This window comes from Equus quagga, chromosome 11 (genome assembly GCF_021613505.1).
Source record: "Equus quagga isolate Etosha38 chromosome 11, UCLA_HA_Equagga_1.0, whole genome shotgun sequence".
Taxonomy (NCBI): Eukaryota; Metazoa; Chordata; class Mammalia; order Perissodactyla; family Equidae; genus Equus; species Equus quagga.
Genome location: NC_060277.1, coordinates 91,450,192 through 91,473,748, shown reverse-complemented (window position 1 = coordinate 91,473,748; position 23,557 = coordinate 91,450,192). Strand labels below are relative to the sequence as shown.

General features: G+C 40.3%; 1 protein-coding gene across 4 annotated transcripts in view; it reads right to left on the bottom strand.

Annotated features, from left to right (window-relative positions):
- The window catches only part of ZNF652 (zinc finger protein 652), a 52,194-nt gene that overhangs the window by 8,656 nt on the left and 19,981 nt on the right, over positions 1–23,557 (bottom strand). For 3 of the 4 annotated variants that reach the window (XM_046675128.1, XM_046675129.1, XM_046675130.1), the window contains exons 2-5: positions 7,225–8,383; positions 4,624–4,771; positions 4,151–4,266; positions 3,542–3,686 (exon numbers count right to left, since the gene is read on the bottom strand). In XM_046675128.1, the coding sequence (XP_046531084.1) occupies positions 3,542–3,686; positions 4,151–4,266; positions 4,624–4,771; positions 7,225–8,127 (1,312 nt within the window). In that variant the 5' untranslated portion in view covers positions 8,128–8,383. Of the gene's footprint in view, positions 1–3,541; positions 3,687–4,150; positions 4,267–4,623; positions 4,772–7,224; positions 8,384–11,595; positions 11,615–23,557 lie in introns of those variants that run through there. The other variant, XM_046675131.1, reaches the window with a different exon arrangement.

Below are 23,557 nucleotides of genomic sequence, written 5' to 3'. Positions count from 1 at the left end.
TTTCTGTATCATTAAGACTATTTAGCACAAATCAATCCCTCTGATCCTGATCTGCTTGAGTACAATGACAAATTCTGGAAGCTGAGAGCGACATTCTGGGATGCCGCTTTTTGCCCTCATGATGTCCTGTGCATCCCTCCATTTTATTACTTGCTACATTAAATTTACATCAGAATCATTAAGTCTGTGGTTCTGGAGTCAAACTGCCTTGGACAAGTTACTTAACCTCTGAGCTTCAGTTTCCTCATGTGAAAAATGAAGATAATAACAGGTTATTGTGATAAGTTGAAAAGACAAAGAAAGTGCTTAGAACAGTATCTGGCACATAGCAGACACTCAATGCATTTTAGTGCTATTATTATTATTATTATTAACGACCATCACTATCATTGGACTTTAACCTCCTTGAGGGCAAAACCCTTAGCCTGGTACACTAGCACTGTGCCTGGTACAAGGAGAATCAGCCATTATTCTGTGTTGAACTCACCCCATGTCCACACCATCCTAGGAAACCCTGCCTGAGGGCTGGTCAGCTTCCCTAGATAAGATCTGCCTCACTTCTCTTTAACTGCAAGGAAACAGCCCAATCAATCTCAGTTTCTGCAATGGCCTTAATCCCCGCCAAAACACACTCTAAATGTGGTTTCATCCAGTCTGCAAAGAGCTATCCCTTTTCTTCTTTAAAGCTAACCCTTCTCCTTGTGTCTTCTCAGGTACTGCTGTCATCCTTATTTAATACCGAGAAACCAAGCAGAGGCCTACAGAAGCTGCATAATTCACTTAAGGTCACACTGCTAGTGGGTGGTAGAGCCAGGTCTGTCCAGCTCCATCATCCAGCTGCTTTCCCAATTTGAGTATTATAAACAATATTAAAAGGCAGGTGACAAATCAGGGGAAAGTATTTTAATATCAGTGTTAAACAAGGTGAGTATACATAAATATATATAAAGAGCTATTATAAACAATAAGAAACAGTCAAACACTGAAATGGAGAAAGATGAAAACAGAAAAGGCACAAGCAATTTGGAAAAGAAAATATATTGACACCCAACAAGCATATAAAAAAAAGTTCAAACTTACTTAGCAATTAATTAAGTGCAAATTAACACAGTAAGAAACCATTTTTCACCTACCAAATCAGCGAGGACTTTAATATTTAGGCCTGGAAGGGGTTGGGGAAATGGGTATTGTCCTGCGCAGCTGGTAAGAGTGTCTGTGGACAGCAGTTTTGTGACACACACCACCACGTCTTAAAAATGCGCACATTCCTTTGCCCTAATAATCCCATTTCCAGGGATTTATCTTAGGTAAATAACCATGGATGTGTTGGCCACAAAGTTGTTTATGACAATATTATTTATAACAGTAGAAAAACTGGAAACAGAAATAATCTCAGTGTCCAACAGGGCACTGATGTACAGGTAACATTGATGAAATGAGACAATGTATGTGAAACACCTGACAGTGCCGGGCACACGTGTGCATAATAAGTGATGGCTTTTATCACAGCAAATTTATAAGAAGGAATATTATACAACCATTAAAGTGATATTGCTGTTAATGATATAATACAGTAAAATACAAAGGTTACAATAGAGTATAAAGACCCAATTTTTGTTTTATTACTATATACATGAGCTCATAAATACTCACGCATAGTATCTACCTATATGTGTATTAAGAAACTAAAGTTTTTAAAGAAATGTATGCCAAACTGTTAATAGTGATCTCTCAGTGATAAGATTATGGACCATTTTTATTTTGTTTTCAATTTTCTAATATACTTTTTAAGTATGTACTAGTCTTTTAACGAGAAGGATAAAAATTTAAGTGAATTTAGGTGGCAGTATTCCTTTAGAAGATCTAGGAAATGTTCAGCTTGCCTAATTGGTAAAATGAAGAAGACTTATTTTATTCAGCAAATACGTTAATCATGAAATATACACTTTAGTTTTATATTACGGACATTTAAGGGTCTGAAGAAAGAAAGACAAGAAGGAAGGAAGAGAAAGGGAAGGAGAAGGAGAGGGGAAGGAGCAGGGAGAAAGATGCACAGGAGGACACAGAGAAGAGAAGGTGAGGGCAGAGGCTTCAGTGGCTGGCGGTTCCTTCCAATCGTGTGACAAGCATTTGCTGGCACCACTGCGTGCCAAGCGCATGTGTAAATGTGATACAGCTGCCTTCAAAACACTTATTTTCTGTACTTCCATAGTCTCCTGCTGAATAACAAAAAACTGAATCCAAAAAGGAACTCAGTTAGAACTAAGAGCCTATCCAAGAGGAGACTTTGTCAAATACTCTGCCACAACCTGCTATGTGTTCACTTAAGCCTCAAAGTTATCATTACCTTTTAAGGTGTAATTTACTGAATGAAACTTCTCTCATGACTCTTCATCCAGCCTAATCCTTAAAATCTGACTGGGAAAGCAGCCCATCACAAAGGCATTTTTCTTTGGACTTCAACAGAGAAATGGAACTAAAGAGATCCAGCCATGGGCAGAATTTCCTCACCATTAGTCAAGCAAAAAGAACAGCGGGCTAAGCGAGATAATCTCTCGTGGTTCTTTCTAGCTCTGCTACTCTGTAGACTAAAAGAACCAAGAATCCTATGATTAGATTTTATTTAGAAACCTGAAAAATGTTTCATACTGTTCAATGTGTGCAAAGACAGCTAATCCCAGGACAATGCGACGGAGCTGAATGATACGGTGTTTCCAGGGGGAGCTACTATTTTTAGCCAGCTCCCTGGAAGCAGGATAGTCAAACGCCTACAAGATTCAAATCCATGCAAGGAAGCACACACCCCTGAAAACACAAAGTGGTTCAAATATTATTTAACCTCATTTGATGGATGTGTTCCTGAAAAGTAGTGAATTTTGGCAAACCGAGTCCAATCAAGTTTTCAGAACATTGGGGAGGTATTCTACTTGAAGCAGTCAGTGTCTTCCATTTTTTAAAGGTCCAGAATCCTTTCCTTAGAAAAATAACATATGCACATACACAAAACAATTTTTATATAATTTCAGGAGATCTTGTGCCCCAAGTAAAAAGTCCATTGTCTTAAAGGAACCTGCAGTCAAAAGGCACTAACAAATAATCCTTTTAAAAATAAACAGGGGCTGGCCCCGTGGCCGAGTGGTTAAGTTCGCGCACTCCGCTGCAGGCGGCCCAGTGTTTCGTTGGTTCGAATCCTGGGCGTGGACATGGCACTGCTCATCAGACCACGCTGAGGCAGCGTCCCACATGCCACAACTAGAAGGACCCACAACAAAGAATATACAACTATGTACCGGGGGGCTTTGGGGAGAAAAAGGGGAAAAAATAAAATCTTAAAAAAAAAATAAAATAAAAAAATAAACAGAGTTACGAAAGCCTAATTCTTCAGTATTATAAATATGTGCTTTTATACATCAGGTTTACTTAAAGTGTAATTTGCACTTAGAATGCAAATTTGTGGTTCCGATTTTTACACAAACAGACTCACAGGTGATCATCGACGAGTGCTTGAGACCCATCCGTACCTTCCCCAGGGAAGTCTTACCAGTGTGTGTTTTCATGTGTTCGTCGAAGTACTGCTTCATGTTGAAATCCTTGCCGCACCACTGGCACATGAACTGCTTGTGCCCAATGTGGATGCTCATGTGGGAGCGCAGCTGGTACTTGTACTGGAACCTTTCGTCGCAGTTCTGCAGTGGACAAGGCAGAGACGTGTGAACACCGAGCGAGCAGCTTTACTTGAGCCCGCCCTCCATAGTCTCTGGGGCTAGGGTTATTTTCCAAACTCAAAATAGAAGCTGTTGGTGCCAACTATTTGGCTCTGCTATACTTCTGCAGTTGAGTTGTTAAAAAAAGGGAAGTTTCCCCATACAGTTATCACTGAAGTATACCCAACTTATCTGAATTACTGAGAAAAGCAAAATAACTCATCCTGTGTTATTTCCAAGTTTAACCTAATCTAAGAAAGTTAACAGTGTGTTAACAATGACAGTTCTCCACCCAGCAGGGCCGTAACACACCACTCAGAGCACACGCCTGATGGTTCTGGGGACGGGCAGCTGCGCCTTGGACCGCAGCACACCTCCCTCACTGCTTCCCCAAGGACACGAGAGCTGGCCCCGAGGCCTGAGCCCGCTGGCAGCACAGTCCTTACCTCGCATCTGAAGGGCTTCTCTCCGGAATGCTGCAAGGAGTGCACCTTGAGTGACATACTGCGTTTGAACGATTTTCCACAGGTCTCACATGTAAATGGCATGTCTTTCGTGTGTGCTGCAACAGAGAACACACTTACACTCTAAGTCCGCCAAAGAGCTCAAACTGAAAGAGACAGGTGTCCTACAGTAGGGTAATTATGCCATCTTAATTTCCTACACTCTAATTTGCAGGCTTTAATAGAAATGTTCTGAAGAGAAAAATAAATAACAACGTTGAAAAGAATCCTGGGTGTGGAAGGCCACACCATCCAATCTGGTGCTGCTCACTGAAGACATGCGGCATTTAGTTTCGACGAGTCAAAACCGATGGAAGTCAGGCAGTTCCTCACCTCCTGCCCAATCCAGAGCATCAAACACACCCAAGAACAAGGGGGATTACAGGTGTGAGAGGAAAGCAGCGGCAAACACTTACCAACCATGTGTTTCCGCACATGAGCCATGGTATAGAACTTCTTCTCACAAATTTCACAGGAAAACTTCTTTTCTGCATATCCGTGGACGATCTTGATGTGTTCATGAAGGGACCAGAGTTTCTTGAATGATTTGTTACAGGAAACACACTGAGCAGGATAAATAGAAACACTCTTTGTTTATAGGCGCTTGCAGAAAGCCATACCTGCCTGCTGGCAGATGAGACGGACGTGCTTTAGATTCGCGGCACAAGGCCAGAACCCGAACAAACGCTATTCCTCCATGGAGTCCTGATTCCAACACCAGCGTCTGTATGTGCTATTTTCCAAGGGGTGTATTTTAGAGACACTTTGGGAGTATGAAAACAATGGCAAAAAGTAAGACAAAAAGAACTGAGAAGTTCCACTAGTATCAAAGAACTGTCCGCTCTTATCAAGGTAGTATTCTATCTATGAAAAGAATCTTCCGGCTTTTTTTAATATACAGATAACCAAGAGCGGCTGCCTCCCACACATGAGTCACAACGCAATCAGCAGATGTTTACCAGAGAATACAAACTAATGTTAAATTGGCATAAATAAAAACAAGATAAAACAAGGGACTTATTAAATGGTTATAAATCTGTAGAAGTACAACAACGTTTCTGTACCTTAGAGAATGCATTTGGAACCTTCACCAACACACACTACTGAGGTTTTATTACATTTTCCCGAATCTCCTTCCCCCGGCAGAATTTAATATAACCCCTACACTGTTCACTTCCTTCTCCCTTTTCCCTTACAGCCCAGCGCCAGGTCTCCCCCACAAGCATCTATAGGAAACACACGCAACACTGCTCGTTCCTTGTATTACGACTCGTTAACAGTCTAGAATATCAGGCATAAAGTATATCAAAACGAAATACTTCTGATTAAAGTAAAACAGTACTAGAAAGTTCTAGGTAATCATCAGACTCTGGGATACTTAAGGGAACAAGTTGGTATTCACCATAAATAAAGATCGCTGAACATCACTGTCACTTCAGGAAATGGACTCAGAGAAGAGTTAAAAAGACAGACCTCTGGTTGGATGTTGCTCAAGGAAAGGGAAGACTACTCCCATAAGCCAATTTTTAGGGAAGGATTTTAATTTTTACTTGCTCCTAGGTCACCAGGATTATTAGGATCTATACAGAAGAACAAAGCAGTGTTCTTTAGGAATGTAGAGAGAGATCATTTAGCAGAATCCACAAAACCTAAACACAAGTTTAAACACATTTTGGTGAGGAAAGTCACAAAAAAAAGGATTTACTAAATGTTTTCTTTCCTGTGACTTACTAAAAAAAACTGTATAACTATAGAAACCGAATAACCATAGAAAGATCAAGATCCACCTTTTCAGCAGACTCATTAGAGCACCCAGGTTCCACCCCTAGGGGGCAGCACCACATCACACCCCCTTTGGCCTGACCTGTTGCAACCAATTCACAACCCAGCAGAGCACTGGCAGTGACTGGAGGGGACGGCGCCAGGACTCAGTCGTCTTTCATTTACCCAGTGTGTGCCAGATCAAGTCACAACTGACAAATCAAAAAGCAGTGAAGTTTTAGCCAATGTAATTTATACATTTTTAAAAGTCACTTTAAAGTAAAGCAATGATCTCAGTTGTTGATTAAAAGCAAGAGGAAAAGCGACAAATAAGGAGCACTCCAAATTAGGAGCACGCCAAGAAACAAAGCAAATCAAAACAGTTCCATCTTTTAAAAGAAGTATAGCTCAAATATGGTACAAAATATTTCTATCGTACACATTTTATAGAGATATTAATAGACTTACCTTTTATGAATACTCATTAATATGCATTCACATGTGCAAGCAAATGCAGCTCAACATAACTCACTCAATATAATATAATTAGCACACCTCTTAACCTATCACAACATAGTCCTTCCAAGACACCGGCCTGATTTGAATATCATGTTCTGTTACCTTAACAATATGGTACAAAGCTTTATGGAACCCTCCTGCCAGGTGGGCAACATTTTCAACCAGCTCAGCCTCTGTTTAAAGTTTGCATATTCCCATGGGCTCAGCCTCTTGACAAATTTAGTGTTGTCATCTCTCCACTGGTAAAAGCAAACTCACTCCTGGAGATCTTCCATTTCCTCCGGTCTGAGTCATTACGGTTTTTGTCCCCATCAGCTGCACTAGAATCTGGCATCCTTTTAAACCTAGAAAGGGACCTCTCTCTACTCCTGACCTTTGCTCACTATCTCCCGCTTTGCCAGAGAAGATGCCAGAATGAATTATATTACATGTCCTACAACAGTGAATCTCAGTGCAAAGTCGGTGTTGACTTTACCTCCTGGGCAATCACCTATAACAGATCCCCCTTCTAACGTGCCTGGGTTCCCGCTAGTCCAGCGTCAGCTAAATTTAATGCTTTGAAATAGAATGTTAAGCCTGGGTTTTGAAAAGACCAAAGGAGGAGCTCTTAGAGAGATAAATTGATGAAATCTGTCCCTTCAGCCTCTATCGTATTTATTTTCTTGGGCAGATACCAGGTGAGTCGGAACAGCCAGGTTCTATCCTGGGAAGTTTGCCCTCTTGGTGATGAAACCTACCTGAATATTTTTTTCACAGTCTGTTTGCTGGTGAAGGGACAGCTCACTTTCCAGGACAAACTTCTTGCCACACTTATCACAAATCTGCATGCGCCTATGAGTAACGTTCATGTGCTTCTCCAGGTACCAGCGAGTATTAAACACCCTGGGGCACTTCTCACAGGTCAGAGTCTCTTTCTCTTCACACTTAGCTTTCTGGACTGGTGCTTTGGGCTCCTTTGTGGCCCGCTTCTTACGCTTAGGTGGCTCTACACTCTTCCTACGACCTCTGGTAGTTCTGGGAGTAGGGGAAGCGGCAGCTGCAGCAACAGAGGCAGCTCTCCTCGTCCTCCTTTGTGTAACGCTGACTTTCTCCACTATCTTCTCCTTTTTCTTCTGCCTTTCGTTCTCTCCATAGTCATTGCTGTCATCTGTGGCCTCTTCCTCACTCTCTTCCTCTTCCTCCTCACTGCTTGTCTTAAGAACAGGAGTCTCTTTGGACTGAGAAGAGACACCCTTTTCCCCTTTAGACACATTTAACGTTTGATTATTAAGGTTTACCTCCACTATGATCTGCTCCCTTTTGTAAGAGACCTCTTCGTCGTCCTCCTCTTCTGTGTCATCAGAGTTCTCCCGGTCGCCTTTAACAGCATGCACCTCAGACACTGCTCTTGTCTCCCTGAAATACGGCTGTTCCTCTGTCTCGTGGAGATGTGGTTTGCTCATCTTGGTGTCCACTAACACAGAATAAGGACTTCCCGATTCCCTTTTGTACACTTTGGTGGACAGGTCAAGTTCCTGGTTGGCACCATGATAAAAGGTAGATGGCACTTGACCACGACGGCTATCTTCTTGTGCCATCCCTGCTACATGCACAGCACAGTTTTCAACCAGCTCCTGACAAGAGCTGGCTGTGTGGCTCATTGGTAAGTGGCCCAATTTATTAAGCGGTGCAGGCTCTAGAGAAATAGCTTTAAAACAGGGTAATTATTAAGACTCAAATATTTTTCCATCCACAAAAAATCACTCAAATGAAAAAAAGGTATTCCTGGAAGCTGTGTGCAATTCTTCCAGTGTTGCAGCACCAAAGCATAAGTCAAAAGGTTTGGTATTACGGCAAGAGCAGAGCACTAGTGATTTTTCTTTTGAAGAGAGCTGCAAGTGACTTGGAGCATCTTACCTACAAAGAAAAACAAAGAGGACAAAAGATCAGATATCACTGTTTCCTTCTTACAGCATGCACTTACATCATACAACAAACATAGCTTAACATGATTAAACTCTGCATATATGCAATTCTTTAAATGGTTCAGTGGGCCATTATGTTACTGAGTTACATGAATTCAACAAACATTTGTTAGAATGTAAACTCTAAAACAGCAGGAGTCATCATCTGTCCAGTTCACTGAGATAGCCCATAGAGCTCAGCACAGTGCCTAGCACTTAGAGGTGTTTGGTATGTATGTGATGACTATACAAATATCTACTACTGCGTAGCATTCATTATCCTAGATGCTATGGGACATACTGATATGGCAGAATATACGCTCTTTATCCACGAGGAGTTTACAGACTAGTTGTAGAACATGTGTTGTCCGTGAGACACTCAAGAGCTTTGTGCTGGCTGGCTTTCTTTTCAACATCAGTCACCACCATCCACCACAGTGAGAGCTCACAGAACAAAGGGTAGGGAGCTAGGCACTGTGAACCAGGAAAACAAAGCTGCTAATTGACACAACTACAGAAAAGAGAGAAAATGTCCCTAGCCTTAAATAATTTAGACGATATTATTATAGATCTTATTGTTTTCAGGTTTACTAAACTAATTTCAAAGTTGCCAAGTATTTTAAAATTTGTTCTATGCATAGCTCACTAGATCCACTCAATAACCGGGTGATTTTTCATGTGTCAGTTGCACAGAAGTCTAAATTCTAAGAAACAGAAACCATCAGGTTGATATGGTTCCAAGAAAAATAAAACCATCCATTAGAAAAAAAGATTAGAAGGGCACATAATTTGCTCTGTGACATAGCTCACACTGCTGCTTAGTCAACCACCTAATCTCTGAGTCATACGAATATTAAAGCGAGCACACACGGGGCCTAGCTGACAAGGGAATGACACGAGCACTTACCGAAGGCCTGTTATGTGCACAGGCACTGCAAAGGTGCTTTTTATCTATTATTTCTATTTAAAACCCTCCGCAAAACTTTGGGGTTGATTTTTAAACTCATTTTAAATTTTTTATCAAAGTGATTACTTGGGGGGAAAAAAAGCATACGCAGTTTTCAAGTCAAATGTACTGGCAGGTTTATAACAAACTTCTGCCTGCTCCATCCCACCTAAGTCCCACGCCAGAGACAAAAACATTCAACTATTTTAGCTGTCCCCCGTCCCCTTCCCCCAGTATTTGCATATTTCTAAATAATGTGATGTTTCTATTTCTTGACTTTTTTTTCAATTTTAGATATCACCACTTGTCTCCCACTATAGTTTTCTCACCTTATTGTTCCCAACTCCTCCTTCATTCTCCCAATATAGTTGTTTCACAACTTTTTGCTGTATTTATTGCTTAATTATGACTGTAATTTGTAGTTCCCAACTATTTCTATCATTCCCTTGCCACTGTTTTCTCTTCCATTTTCTTTGTCCTTATGTATTTATTCTTTTAAAAAAAACTATTTTGCTTTTATTTCAGTGGGATTTCAGAGAGGAGTGGTGATAAATGCCCCCATGTTTTACTTGACATCTGAATAGATACATTTATACTTTTTTGGATTTATAAATGAGAAAATTATGCCTCTAAGAGGTGAAATAATTTGTCTGAGACCATATATCTATGTCTGACCCCGGGTCTGCCAGACTCCAATGCTCATGATCTTTCTATTTCTGCTGTGACAAATGACACTCCAAAATCATTTAAACTCAATTACTCCTGGTACTACACATCTTTTTTCATCAAATACTCTCATACCTCATATTTTAAGTAGGGAAATCCTAGTAACTTTATTTTGCATGTGCCAAAACTTCTGACCCATGGCAATAATGTAAACTACTACAGGTACCATTAAATAAACTTACTCACATTAATTATCTCAAATTAAGCAAGGGAAGAGAGACAGTAAAATTCAATTAACCAGCAAAAGCTGGGAATTAAAAATCAGGAAGACGAGAAAAATAAATGAAGGGCAATCCTCTGTGGCAGTCACTACAGGCTCCTTCCAGATGCTTCTGGCCCTTGGCCTTCTGGGCATGCAGTGGGACTGCACTTTCTAACCCTGTCCCCTCCCCGACAGCTGGGTGGGGCCACGTGACTACTTCTGGCCTGTGCATCATGAGTAGAAGCAGAAGGCCACAGCATTTTCTAACCCATATGAGACCCCCCCCAGATCTCTTTTCCCTCTGCCACAGGGACCAGCAATCTTCGAGGTGATGGCTACTATCACTGCTATCCCTGGGTGACTAAAATGACCTACAGGATATCAACAGTGCAGTGGATTTTTTTTTTTAAAAAATTCTTTTCTATTAATTCTACAGAGTGTGTTTTTAAAGCCACTGAGATCTTGTGTTGCTTGCTACTGCAGCATGATCTGGCCTATCCTAGCTGATACAGGTAGAGTCCAGAAGTGGGGTGCTGCCTCATCAAAAAACCTAAAATATATGACAAAGGCTTAGGAGCTGGGTGGAAGGAAGAAGGAAACAGTTATCGGAGGCTAAAAGGACAGCAACTTATACTATGCAATGGTGAAATTACTGGTGAAACTATCAGCTACTTATCTCAGAAGGTAGACAATATGCCACGAGAACTTACAGCTCTAGTGGGAAAACGGGCTATTAAGAGAGGGTGTTGGCTACTGTTGGCTGCATTAGACAAATTATTACATGAAATAGATGACTTCAGAAAAGAATTGATCAGTTTACAATCAGGAATAAAAGGAGTCCAGAAAAGTCAGCAATTCATAGGGGTAGAAGAAGCAGGTACCTAACATGAAACTAAGAAGGCCTCTGAGCCACAGATGCTGCTCAGAACTCAGTCTCGAGGCAAGGGTCACGCCAAAGATTTGGCCTTCACAACCACTGATAAAACCTCCCAATTGATCAAGGTGGTGCCAATAAAAAAGCTGGACCAAAATGAGGCTCTCTTACCAGAGCAGTGTCTCAGTCTACTTTGCTACAAAGTGTATTTCTCTCACGTGAATTAGTTCAAATGCTGGTAGTAAAGAGGGAAACGACATCTGTATGCAAAACAAAAAGTCATGTTGGTTTGTACGAGATTCTCCCCTGCAAGGTAATGTTTGAAGTGACCAGGAGAAGGCTTTCTCACAATTAAAAACAAAAGCTTAGCAATAGATGAAGACCTTAAGAAAAAAGCTGAACAGCCTACTTCCGTACCTTCCTTCAATGCAAGTAGTGGCCGGCTCAGCTGCTTCATGAGCCACTACGCACACTTTCCACTTTCTGTCTGGTGAAGCTGAGGGTATATGTTTCCCTTCCTGTGTTTAAAAATGAAAGCTTTTAATCGCTGAGGCCCACATCGTACCATACATCAAATTTTTTATTGTAATGAAACTGGTCTGTACTGTAAGCAAATGTCTTCAAGACCCCAATCTCAGAGCAGGAAACCACCACCCAGGGGATTATGTCTGCAGAGGTTCAACGGACTGATGCTGGGTGCATATGCAGGTGGAGGCTTAATATGCTATTTTTATTATAATTATTGTTGTTTTTATCAGTGCACTGGTTACAGCGTTACACAGATTTTAAGTGGTCTGTCCCAACCCCATTTTTCCCATAAGCCTGTTTACTTTAGTGTACAATTCTGCAGAATTCAGGAAAGCATACACGACATTATAGCAGAAATACCTGTACTCAAAATTAAGTCAAGGAAGAAGCATGGGACGAATAAGACAGAGCTATACAGCAAATCTAAGACGTAGGTTTAGAGAAGAACTGTGGATGTGGTTAGGGCACATGGAGCTGACTGGAAACAAATAAATAGAAAACCAACTAAGATTTTGAGAGATGTACTGCCAAGAGAACCACCAGCCTGGGCTACAGAGGCTGTGACCATGCAAGACTTAAAATGGCCTTTGGGTCCCCAAGCATCTATGGCAAGAAGTGGGCTAAGGAAGCTGTTTACCCCCCTAAAGAGGCATATTCCTCATTGTCCACTTCAGATACAGCCAAGGAACATAACAGGAAAAAAAAGGAGGAGAAGACGGTCCAAGAGGATGAAGCTAGGGAGCAAAGAAAGAACAGACGGGGAGTTAATTTCTAAGAAGCCCAATCAGGACCCATTCGAGACCATTCTTGTGGCCGTCTCAAGGAGTGCTCAGAGGGATTTCAAAACCTGTTGCAGTCCGTTGACTGCCATATGTCTCCTATTCGTCCTCCCTTCAAATGGGAACGTTTAGGTTTATTATCCTGTCACTACGCACGATTGTACGGTGTACGTGGGGCCAGCAGATCATTTGTCAATTTCTTTCATAGGTCTCTGGATCAAGAAGAGCAACATGTGCACCCGGTGCAGAGTCTACTATGCATCATCTCATGAAGAGACCACCAACCATCACCTTTGCATCCCCCAGAGATCCTGGACTTGGACCTTGATGTCATGATCAGATAGGACCTTGGAGTTCCCTACCTTGGGGAGGAAGTGAGTGCATTGTGCCTGTGAGAGAGTAGACTGACTATCTGATGACCAAAACAGGTGCTGTTTATCAAGTATTTTCAGCTCTCTGTCTCCCTGGTACAGGCAATGCTGTGTGTCCTGGCCTCCCGTAGTTACTTGAGATTTTGTGACTAGTTCTGGCCAGGATGTTGTGAAATAAGCAGTATGAGTCACTTCTTTCTGAGCCATGGAATTTAATGCTAATGAGAGACCCTCTGGACCTCTTCTACCTCTTAGCATCGTGATCAGTAGTGTACAAGAAGAGCGGTTATTCCATCAGCCTGGATCACTGAGTGACACAAGCAGAGCTCCCCTGCTGATCTATCACGGCCACATAGTAAAAAAGAAATCCTTCACTGTTTTAGGCCACCTAGACTAGGGGGTGGTTTGTCACTGCAGCATAAGCAGCTAATGCAGTCCTTTATGAACATGTATATGTACACATATTACATATGTCAGTTACTAAGTGAAAAGTTATAAAATCAGAAAGACAAAGGGCTGAATTCACAGGGCAATTCTTTACTTAATAAATTAGAAAATAAGACTATTTGTTCTTTTAAAAAATTAGAATTAAAGTGCTTTATTCTATTTTACATCATGTGCACATATATGCATTCCCATATGAACCTAAAAGTGACATCTCACCACGATTAAAATCAGGAAAATTCACAGAAACACCAGTAAGTCACATGGTCACAATAGAAGACGCAGTCTAACTGTTCACTCTGAAGCACTCTTGGGCTTTCCGCCCACATTTTACTTCCTTCATTTGATTTTGGCACCTTTTCCCATATGAGTTTTGGTGATAATCTTCTTTTATCCTCTTTCCAAAGAACTTAAAATATCTCCTAAGGGCACAAAAGAGTAACCTTTAAAAAACCAAAAACACGGTACGGAAAGTACAACCTCGCATGCTCCATTTTCCAACTCCTAATGTGTACCCCCAGTTCTAACTTACTTAGTATAAATCATCGTAACTTAGCTTTTTCGAAGACTCTCTAAGCGAATACATTGAGCTCTAAGAACCTGAAAACAGAAGAGTCAAATAAGAAATAACCCTCGTTGATATAAAGCTGTTTAAATTCATCTCTCATGACATTAAAACAACCCAAGTTCATTTGTTTTTAGAGATCTTTTACTGTTTCATAAAACAAATTCCAAAATAAAGTGGGTCATTCCTTAGTGTCTTGCTATAACTAATGCACACAACTTAGGAAAAAATGGAGTGTGTATGTTAGGGGGTATACAAATTGAGGGGCAACCAGTCCTGGCACTCTAAAAGCTTAACCAGCTACTGGGAAGAAAACACAATTTTAAGAAATGAACTAGAGAAAATATGACAGCACATACAAAGAGAGTAAAATACTGCTTCCAGAATGTGCTTTCAAAGCCATTTTTTCCAAGTGAACTAGAAAGTAAGTTTACACAGTTTTCAAGAGTGTTTATTTAGTTTTAACAGTAAAACAATTAATTTTGTTCCCTGAAAAGTTTTCATAGTTAATTTTTGATAAAATCAACAGGTTTTCTTTTTCTATTAAAATAAGCACCTATGCATCCTCCTCATACGTTAAAAAGATTCCATTTGGGATGAGTCTCTTCCAGTAGAAAGGGCGGCCTTGTAAGGCAGGTCCATCTGCTTGGTCCACTTCCTTCAGAACCACTTCCACCGACCCGTTTCCAGAGCTCAAACTACACATGCGCCGCCAGACCCCGCTCCTGCTGCATGGAGCGTTTTCTAAGGCATACAACCATCTATGAGGATCAGGGCAAAAGTCAAAATGCCAAGGAATGGAAAGGAACAAGGAGGGAAAGATAAATGCAGATCAGCAAAGTTCTTCCAAAAAAATGATCCTCTAGGAAGAATGGCCAGGATGACATTTGGGTCTGTGATAGTAACGGTCTGATACTTGATTCAAAGCTTTGCGGCTTCTGCAGGAGGCTACTCACTTCTTTCTCATCAGGAAGCTATGTTTGTGACACATTTGCCAAATAACAGCTAATCTCAAAGTCTGTGGATGGTCAAATAATTATTTACCAACTACTATAACGCTTACTATGAGTCCAAAAAGAGCAGAAATCCGAAAGTTTAGAAGAGAGAGAAATCACGTCTAGTTGGGGAAATCAGGACTGTTTTGTGAAGGACAGAAGATTTCAGAAAAGCTTGAAGGACAGGTAGGTTTTAGACTGACAGAAATGAAGGCAGAAAAAGTCACTTCAAGTGAAGGAAAATCAGAAGTGGGTAACAGTGGGGTATATTTCTGAACAAGAAACAGTTTATGTTGTTTAGTTTTGCTGGAACATAGGGCTTGTGGAAGGGCGAGATGGCAAGATAGCTGAATTACTGCCATACTGTGGTCAACTTTGAAGGCTCGGCTGAAGAGTTTGTAGTTAATAAGAATGACAAGATAGGGGCCGGCCCGGTGGCGTAGCGGTTAAGTGCGCCCGTTCCGCTTTGGTGGCCCAGGGTTTACCGGTTTGGATCCCAGGTGCGGACATGGTACCGCTTGGCAAGCCATGCTGTGGCAGGCGTTCCACATATAAAGTAGAGGAAGATGGGCACGGATGTGAGCTCAGGGCCAGTCTTCCTCAGCAAAAAGAGGCGGCTGGCAGCACATGTTACCTCAGGGCTAATCTTTCTCAAAAAAAAAAAAAAAAGGAAAGACAAGATAGAGCATCAAAGGTTTTTAAGGAAAGAATATGACTAGAGTTGTGTTTTAGGGGTCAAATTATATGACGGCAAACAATTGTAGGCCTATATTTAAGTATATCTTTGAAACATATATAATAAACATACAATTAAGCATGATAGAATAAAGTAAAATACAGTAAAATAAAATAAGAAATTGAAGTAGAAAAAAATAAAAGTAGTAGGCCAGCCCCACAGCCGAGTGGTTAAAGTTTCATGTGCTCTGCTTTAGTGGCCTGGGTTCACAGGTTCAGATCCTGGGCACGGACCTACTCAACTCATCAGCTATGCTGTGGGGGCATCCCGCATACAAAAAAGATAGAGGAAGACTGGCACAGATGTTAGCTCAATGCTAATCTTCCTCAAGCAAAAAAAAAGAGGAGGATTGGCAACAGATGTTAGCTCAGGGCGAATCTTCCTCATCAAAAAAGAAGTAGGAAAGTAAGATAATACCAGGAATTGCGACAAAAACAAAATAAAAGCACATACCATTATATACTAAATCCTGTATCAGTACTGACTAAAATAAAATTTAAAATATCCAAATTGTAATTTTTAAAACATTTTTTACAGGAATGTGCTCCTTATGACATAATTACTTAATTTCTCTACCTAGCAATTGAGTTTAAAACTCATGTCCACACTAAAAGCTTTATTTTTTTCTTAATACAGTAGGTTCCACTTGCCTGAAATGACTGAAATCTCACCATGTCCTGTCATTTCCTTAAAAATAACCTCTAAGTACAAAACCTTTCAGTATACCTTATGGTGTACACCAGAGGTCCAAATTACCTCCCACGCTCAACTGCTGTGTAATTTTAACAAGTGTAATAAGAATCACTTAGCCCCTCTGATCTTGTCCTTTTACATAAAACAAACCATATTATTATGGCAAAGAGTGTTCGACTAAACAGGCTTAATGATGGAACCAATAACTAGGATTCATTTTTAACCTAAGTTCTGGTACTGTCAATACTTAAACTTGACCAATCTATACCTCCATCTGTCAACCTGAAAAGTGGGAGCCAAGAAAACAAACCGCAAAACTGGAAAGCTTGATAAATTCTACTCTCTGATCTACAAAATGCATATGGTAGAGGTAATAGTAACTTGCATTTATATGATGCTTTATAGTTTACATAAAGCACATTTATCATTCATTTGTTAAACACTCATTAAGTGCCTATTGTGTTAGGCATTGTAGGAAGCCATCAAGGTGTTCAAAGATCTAACTGGGGAGGCAGACAGGAAAACCAGTAATCACAATACAGTGTAATAAGGACAATTGCAAAAGACAGCATAGCACAGTGCTTAAGAGCACAAATTCTAAAGTCAGAGTACCTGCATTAAAAATCTGGCTCTGACACATCCTAGCTGGCTGGCCTAGAGCAAATTAACCTTGCTATGCCTCATTTTCTGTATCTGTAAAATGGAGATAATACTATCTACCCCATGGGATTGTTACTGGGATTAAATGAGTTAATATGTGTAAATGCTTTCAAGAGTACTTAGCAACAGTAAGCACTATAAGTGTTTCTTAAATAAACATACCTAAACATATCATGGACAGAGGCCATGTGGAAAAGGAGAAGACTAAATGGGATAAAAGGTGGTGACCATGTCAGAGGAGCTTTCAGAGATGAGATAAAGCTGGAGCTGGTCTTGAAGGATAAGCAGAAGTCAGAGAGACACAGAGAAGGGAGGTAGGCAAGTTGCATACGAGAAACACTATATAAAAAAGACAGGAATGAAATCACATAGGTTTTGTTTATCTTATTTAAGCATCACTGCCCTACAATGACTCGGACTGTAGCTCCCATTTCACAGCTGAGGCTCAGTTTAAAAACTTTCCCAGAGGCAGCCCTGTTGCCGAGTGGTTAAGTTCGCGCGCTCCGCTTCCGCGGCCCAGGGTTCACCAGTTCAGATCCCGAGCGCGTACCTGTGCACTGCTCATCAAGTCGCGCTGAGGCGGCATCCCACATAGAAGAACCAGAACAGCTTAAAACTAGGATGTGCAACTATGCAATGGGGCTTTGGGGAGGAATAAACAAAGGAAAAAAAGAAAACCTTTCCCCTTTCCCATTGTCATTGCTGGGTGACGGTGATGGAGCAAGAGCTAGAATTCTGGTTTTCTCACTCCTAGTCCCAGTTTACCCACTGTCTCTGGTTGAGCTAAATGGTAAACAACAATTATCTCAAAAGAGGCACTTAGGCCTTGAACAAAGAATACCTATATGATACAAAGCAAAAAAATAAAATTCCAGACTAGTTAGTATTCAAGGGTCTAAGTTTTATCCTTAGCTAGTGAAATCCACATCTCCCTTCAAGATGCCCTGAATGTCAGATTGATTCAAATAGATATATTTCAATCTTCAATTTGATCCACCTGAAGTTTGCCTTTCACAGTAACCACTTCTGACACACTAAAGACTAAAAATTTTAATTGTTTTAGTTTATCTTTTAGTTCATTTTCTTGCAACAAAACTGTTAACTTTCCAGTGGATGAAATCTAAATAAATTTGTGGACTTTAAACTTGGTGTGTAATATGGAAGCTATAGATAGAAAATTTACAGTGAAAAACGTTCTACATCCCAGGATCAGCAACATACTTAGAAATATCCTTCAGTGCCAAAGGTGCTCCCAAAATCCACCGGGGACGCACTAGAAAAGCTACCAAAAACAACATGTAAAAGTCACCTTTTCAACAAACAAAGCCTCAAATGACATATACCGCTGGGCCATATTTTAGATAAACATTATGAAGTGTTCTCAGAGGCCTATATTGTATATAGTTGAAAAAACATGAGATTTAACACACTATCATCTAATAAAAGTTAATATGTCAAACAATTCTTCTTTAAGCAGTCCATCTAATCTATTATCTGTGAGAAATGCCTGTCACCTTCAGTTTTAGACAAAGCTTTTATAAAAATAAAATTTCACTGTAGTTTTTTACACATGCATTTAAATGAGACTGTCATTGTGTTTCTTCAATAACATGCAAGTGAAGCTAGTAGAAGAGGACAAAGGAGAGGTCCTCCTCCTAGTACTACCTAATTACCTTCAAGCATCAGCAGTCTCCACATTTCCATATAAGACAATAAAAACTAACGTGCATTACTCATCACACAGTTGGCTTAAGCAAGCTTAACTTTCACCAATAATCTCCTGGGGCCAAAGAAGAAATCGAATACTAAGTAGGCTACACTGTAGGACCTGGATGATCACAATGTACATTCAAAACATCTTTCTATTATTCAATGCAATTCACCAAAATCATCTACAGACGGGAGAAAATAATTTAAAGTAGTTAATTTTAAAGATTTTATTTTCACTTTTTCTCCCCAAAGCCCCCCGGTACATAGTTGTGTATTTTTAGCTGTGGGTCCTTCTAGTTGTGGCATGTGGGACACCGCCTCAGCGTGGTTTGATGAGCGGTGCCATGTCCGCGCCCAGGATTCAAATCGGCCAAACCCTGGACCGCCAAAGCAGAGCGCACGAACTTAACCACTCGGCCACGGGGCCGACCCCCTAAAGTAGTTAATTTTAAAAGAAGGGTAAGAGTTTTCAATTAGTTATCTTTTCCGCTGAAATCTGACAGTTAAAGTCTAGGCTTCATGAATGCTTAAATAAAATTGAGTGCCTTATAAAAACAACTAGAAGATATCTACAAGGTACATCATCTTGGAAGGTCTGTCCAGCCTGGACCAAAGCGGTTTTATGGAATCCAATTATTTAATGTGTTAGTTCACTTTCAGAATGTCATTATTAATTGATATCCAGCCAACTAGCTTTATCAAAAAAAAAAATCAGCGACTTAAAAGGGTTTCTGAATGTTCCCTTTCCTAATCTCCTAAAAGTAACACCTTAGGTTAGAACTTGGATATACTTAGCAGGTACGGACATTCACGCTGTGGCTACCCATAATGTAAACCATACAAGAGGCCTGTGTCAATTTGACTAGATCATTGTGACCTTGAATTAAAAACCCATTTAGAAAATGAAAATAATTGAGAAATGCCCTCATTACATTCCTATATTTTACAAAAATAAAAATCACAAATGCTTTAGATGTATGAACGGTATCAGGGAATGCTGGAATTTAGTTTATCTATTTGATCTACCAAAAGACAGGATTTATTGTTTTCTCATTAACAAAAAAAATTTGGATACTTCAAAAATTAACAATTGGGGGAAAAAAGTTTAACTGAACTAGTCTTAAACCAACAGGCATAAAAAAAAAAATAGTCTAAAACAAAAAGACTTGAGACCAGATGGGCAGATTTAACCCAAACCATAACACACCCAAAACACGGCCAGTGGAAGAAGAAAAACTGCCAACACGCCCCCTGCCTGTTCCCTCCCAGAAGTCTGTATATGCCTCTTCTTAGCAGCAATTCTTAAACTTTTGAGAATTTTTGGAAAACTACAGATCTTCTCTCCCAGAAAAATGAACACACAAAAGTTTACATGCAATTTCAAGGGGTCTGCCCTTTTCCAGAAATCCATCCATGCATCCCGTAGGGGTCCAAACCCCAGGCGAAGAGCTCCTGTGGGAGGGCAGATTGTACTTCTCCTGATTCCTAATGTACCTTTAGGCTACAATTGCATGATCCTATTTATACGAAATGGTCAGAATAAGCAAATGCATGGAGATAGAAAGTAAATTAGTGACTGACAGGAGCTGGGGGTAGGAACGAGCAGGGAGTGACTGCTACTGGATTCCATGTTTCTTTTCGGGGTGATGAAAATGTTTTGGAATTAGATACTGGAGATGGTTGCACAACCTTGTGAATATACTAAAAACCACTGACCTATACCCTTTAAAATCGTGAATTCTATGGTAGATGAATTACATCTTAAAACAAAAATAATAAAATGAAACAGGCTCTCTGGACATAATAGTCCAAAGGTGGTCTGAAGCAATAAGATTATCTGAGAATTATGATATTTTATACAAAAATGGCATTATTGATTCACTGGCTAGGACATGAACTACGAACGGGGCTCTAACAGCAGGGATGCCATGAGCCTGGGTGGAAAGTAGAAACACCTGCAGTGCTGGGAGTCGGAGGATCTGGACGGGCTCTCTTTGGGGCTCTTCCATGCTTCTTTTCCTCTATTTTCTCAACCACACACTTAACACCACTGATGTTTGCTGTGTGTGGTGATTGTTTCCACTCTCTTGCCTAATTCATCTGGTCACCTCCCGCCACACAGTAACTCCCAAACTGTCCGACATGAAGGGCTATCATATACTCCCCTCTCCTCCTGTCCAATCCCCTGCCATGTTCCCATGGAGCACCGTCTTTAAAAAACTGTAAGCATTTGCATTTAGGTCATACTTTTTAATTTTTACTAACCAAATATCAAAAACAGGCTATCATAACTTTTTTGGTTAGACTGTCCAGCTTTACCATAATTTCTATTTGACTTTTTGAACACTAAAATTAGCTTATAAATCTCAGGTTGGGGACACCTGGGTTAACGGAACATATTATCTACAGTTTTGAAATAAGGGACTGAGCCCACAACTTTAACCATGATATAGGTAAGTTTTTCCAAAAACAATGCAGGGTCCACCATACTTTCTCAGGGTGGAGAGAGACACAACTACACTTAACACCATTCCTTGAATGAATCTATTCAATCTTCTGGCTTAAGCAGAGAAAGTATTCAAGGCAATACGCCAAGTGGGATGTAGAAGAAATCCAGGAAGCCTCAGATAGCTGCCATATCTATTGCTATCTTACTTTTTTTAATGGTCCTTTCTTTTAAAACATAAGTGTAGGCTAAGTGAAACAATACCAGGTAAGAATGCCACAACTGTGTCAACATGAAAGGCAGAAGTGCCCACCTACTCTTAAAGTTGTTGCATAGAGCACAACTTCACTCAGCAGAGACGTGCTACCTTGGATGCTGGCAAACTGACCCAGTGCATCCTCCCTCCCTTTTGGGAAGCACAGGTGAACTCTATAGAGAAGAGGTTGGTTACTGGAGTTTGGGTTGTTACTCAAGCTGTTAACCACACTGAGTTACGGTTAATGAATCTTCGTGAGACATCCAGTATACCCTAGTCTTGGAAGTGATGGGACTCTGTTTACTGAAACTGCTGTACTCAAACGTGGAGTTTATTTGTGAATGCCCAGATCTCCTTTTTCCCTCCAAACACCTTTTTAATTTTTTCTGTCCATAAAGGTGAAGTCTATAGGTCAAAAGGGTTTATATACTAAGCACTTCGGTCCAATTCCTATACTCTACTCTTCATTCACAAGCTTTGACTAGCACCTACATATAAAGTACCAAGAGTCTAATGTAAGGAGAAGATACTTACTTACTCATTCCTTCAAATAATTATTGTATTGGCTCTAACCTTCACAAACTTAAAATTTGTTTGGGGAGCAAGAACTCTACAAAAAAAATGTAACAATTGGCAAATAAAACACATGGCATTTTTTTTAAAAAAGGTGCCATATAATTATTTAAAAGGGCAAGAAAGATGTAGAATGGATAGGCTACGGAAGCCCCTGTGAAGAGCATGAGATCTGAGCTAGGTCCCGAAGAATGGGAGGGATCTGAAAAGACAGAGAGGAAGTTAAAAGACATGTTGAGGAGAAGGCTATGTGAGTAAAGCCATCATCATGAATAAGCACAGTATACCCAGGAGGGGATGAAGACGCAGGCCTAACCAAAGGAATCTTACTGGGATTAGTAGGTGATAACACTATAAACACAGCATATGGACAGAAAATGGAGGGGTTTGACTGGAGGGCTAAGAAATATGAGCAGCACTGAAGGTGGCAGAGAGAGCCAAAAAAAAGGGGAAATCAACAGAATTTGTTCATTAGATGTGAAGGACAAAGAAAAGGATCAAAGATGATTTAGACAATCTGAATTTCCGTTCCTGTATCTACTAAGAAAACACAGGTGGGAGAGATGAGAAGGAACATATTTTTTATTACTGTTAAGATAATCAGCCTCAAACTCAAAGATAGTATCTAATTCTATCTTTTGCACAGTGACTAGATAAGGTTTTGGCTAAATATTGCTAAAACTTCTTTACAATGACAACTACTGCCAAAACCTTAAATCTAAACCTCCTTCAAGATTAGACTCCTCACCTTATCTTTCTAACCTCATTTCCCTCCACAAACCCTATGCACCAGCTTTAGGGTCTACTCAATGTTCCCTGGGCACGCCATATAATTTCTCTATGCGAGTCATTAGTGTATTCTGCCATTTTAGCAGAGAATGCCCTCATCTCCCTCCCGAACAACTGAATCTCACTAATCTTTCAATATTCAGTTCAAACACCAGTTGCCTCTTTCTGAAATTCCCCAGCCTCTTTCAATTCTCCTGTGTGTATTTCTGCTCTACTGCTCCTACCTCTATTATACTTATTTCATTCTATTTTGTATAAAAACTGCTTTATGTTCACATTCCCAGTGCCAGTGATGGGTTTGGAGGTGGGCCCATGACTAAGTTCTGGACAGTGAAATTGAAGTGGAAGTCTGCTGGAAGTCTTCTGAGAAAGATTTCCACTCTTAAAAAGCATAAGAAAACAATAACCACCACCTTCTGCTGGATGTCATCTTGTCTGGATACGATGCCTGGAACTGTGGTACCCATCTTGCATCCATGATGAGAACTGACCAAAGGATAAAGCAGACATGTCCAAGATGGCGGAACAGACAGGTGGAAAGAACAGGAGTCCTTGATGGTGTCGCTAAACCACAGATTTAAACCAATCCTGGACTGAGGCATCTTGTTACTTGTAATGATACATTTTCCTTATTTTCAAATTATTTTAAATTAGACGGCTATCATTTGAAGCTCAAAGCATCCTAATTTATACTGTCATGTTTGAGATGCAAATTAGACATGTAAGTAGAGATGTCAAGTAGTCAACTGGATAGAAGAATGTGGAGATCAGGGGAGAAGTCAGGACTGGAGCTACATATTTGGGAGACATCAGCATATAGAAAGAATTTAAATT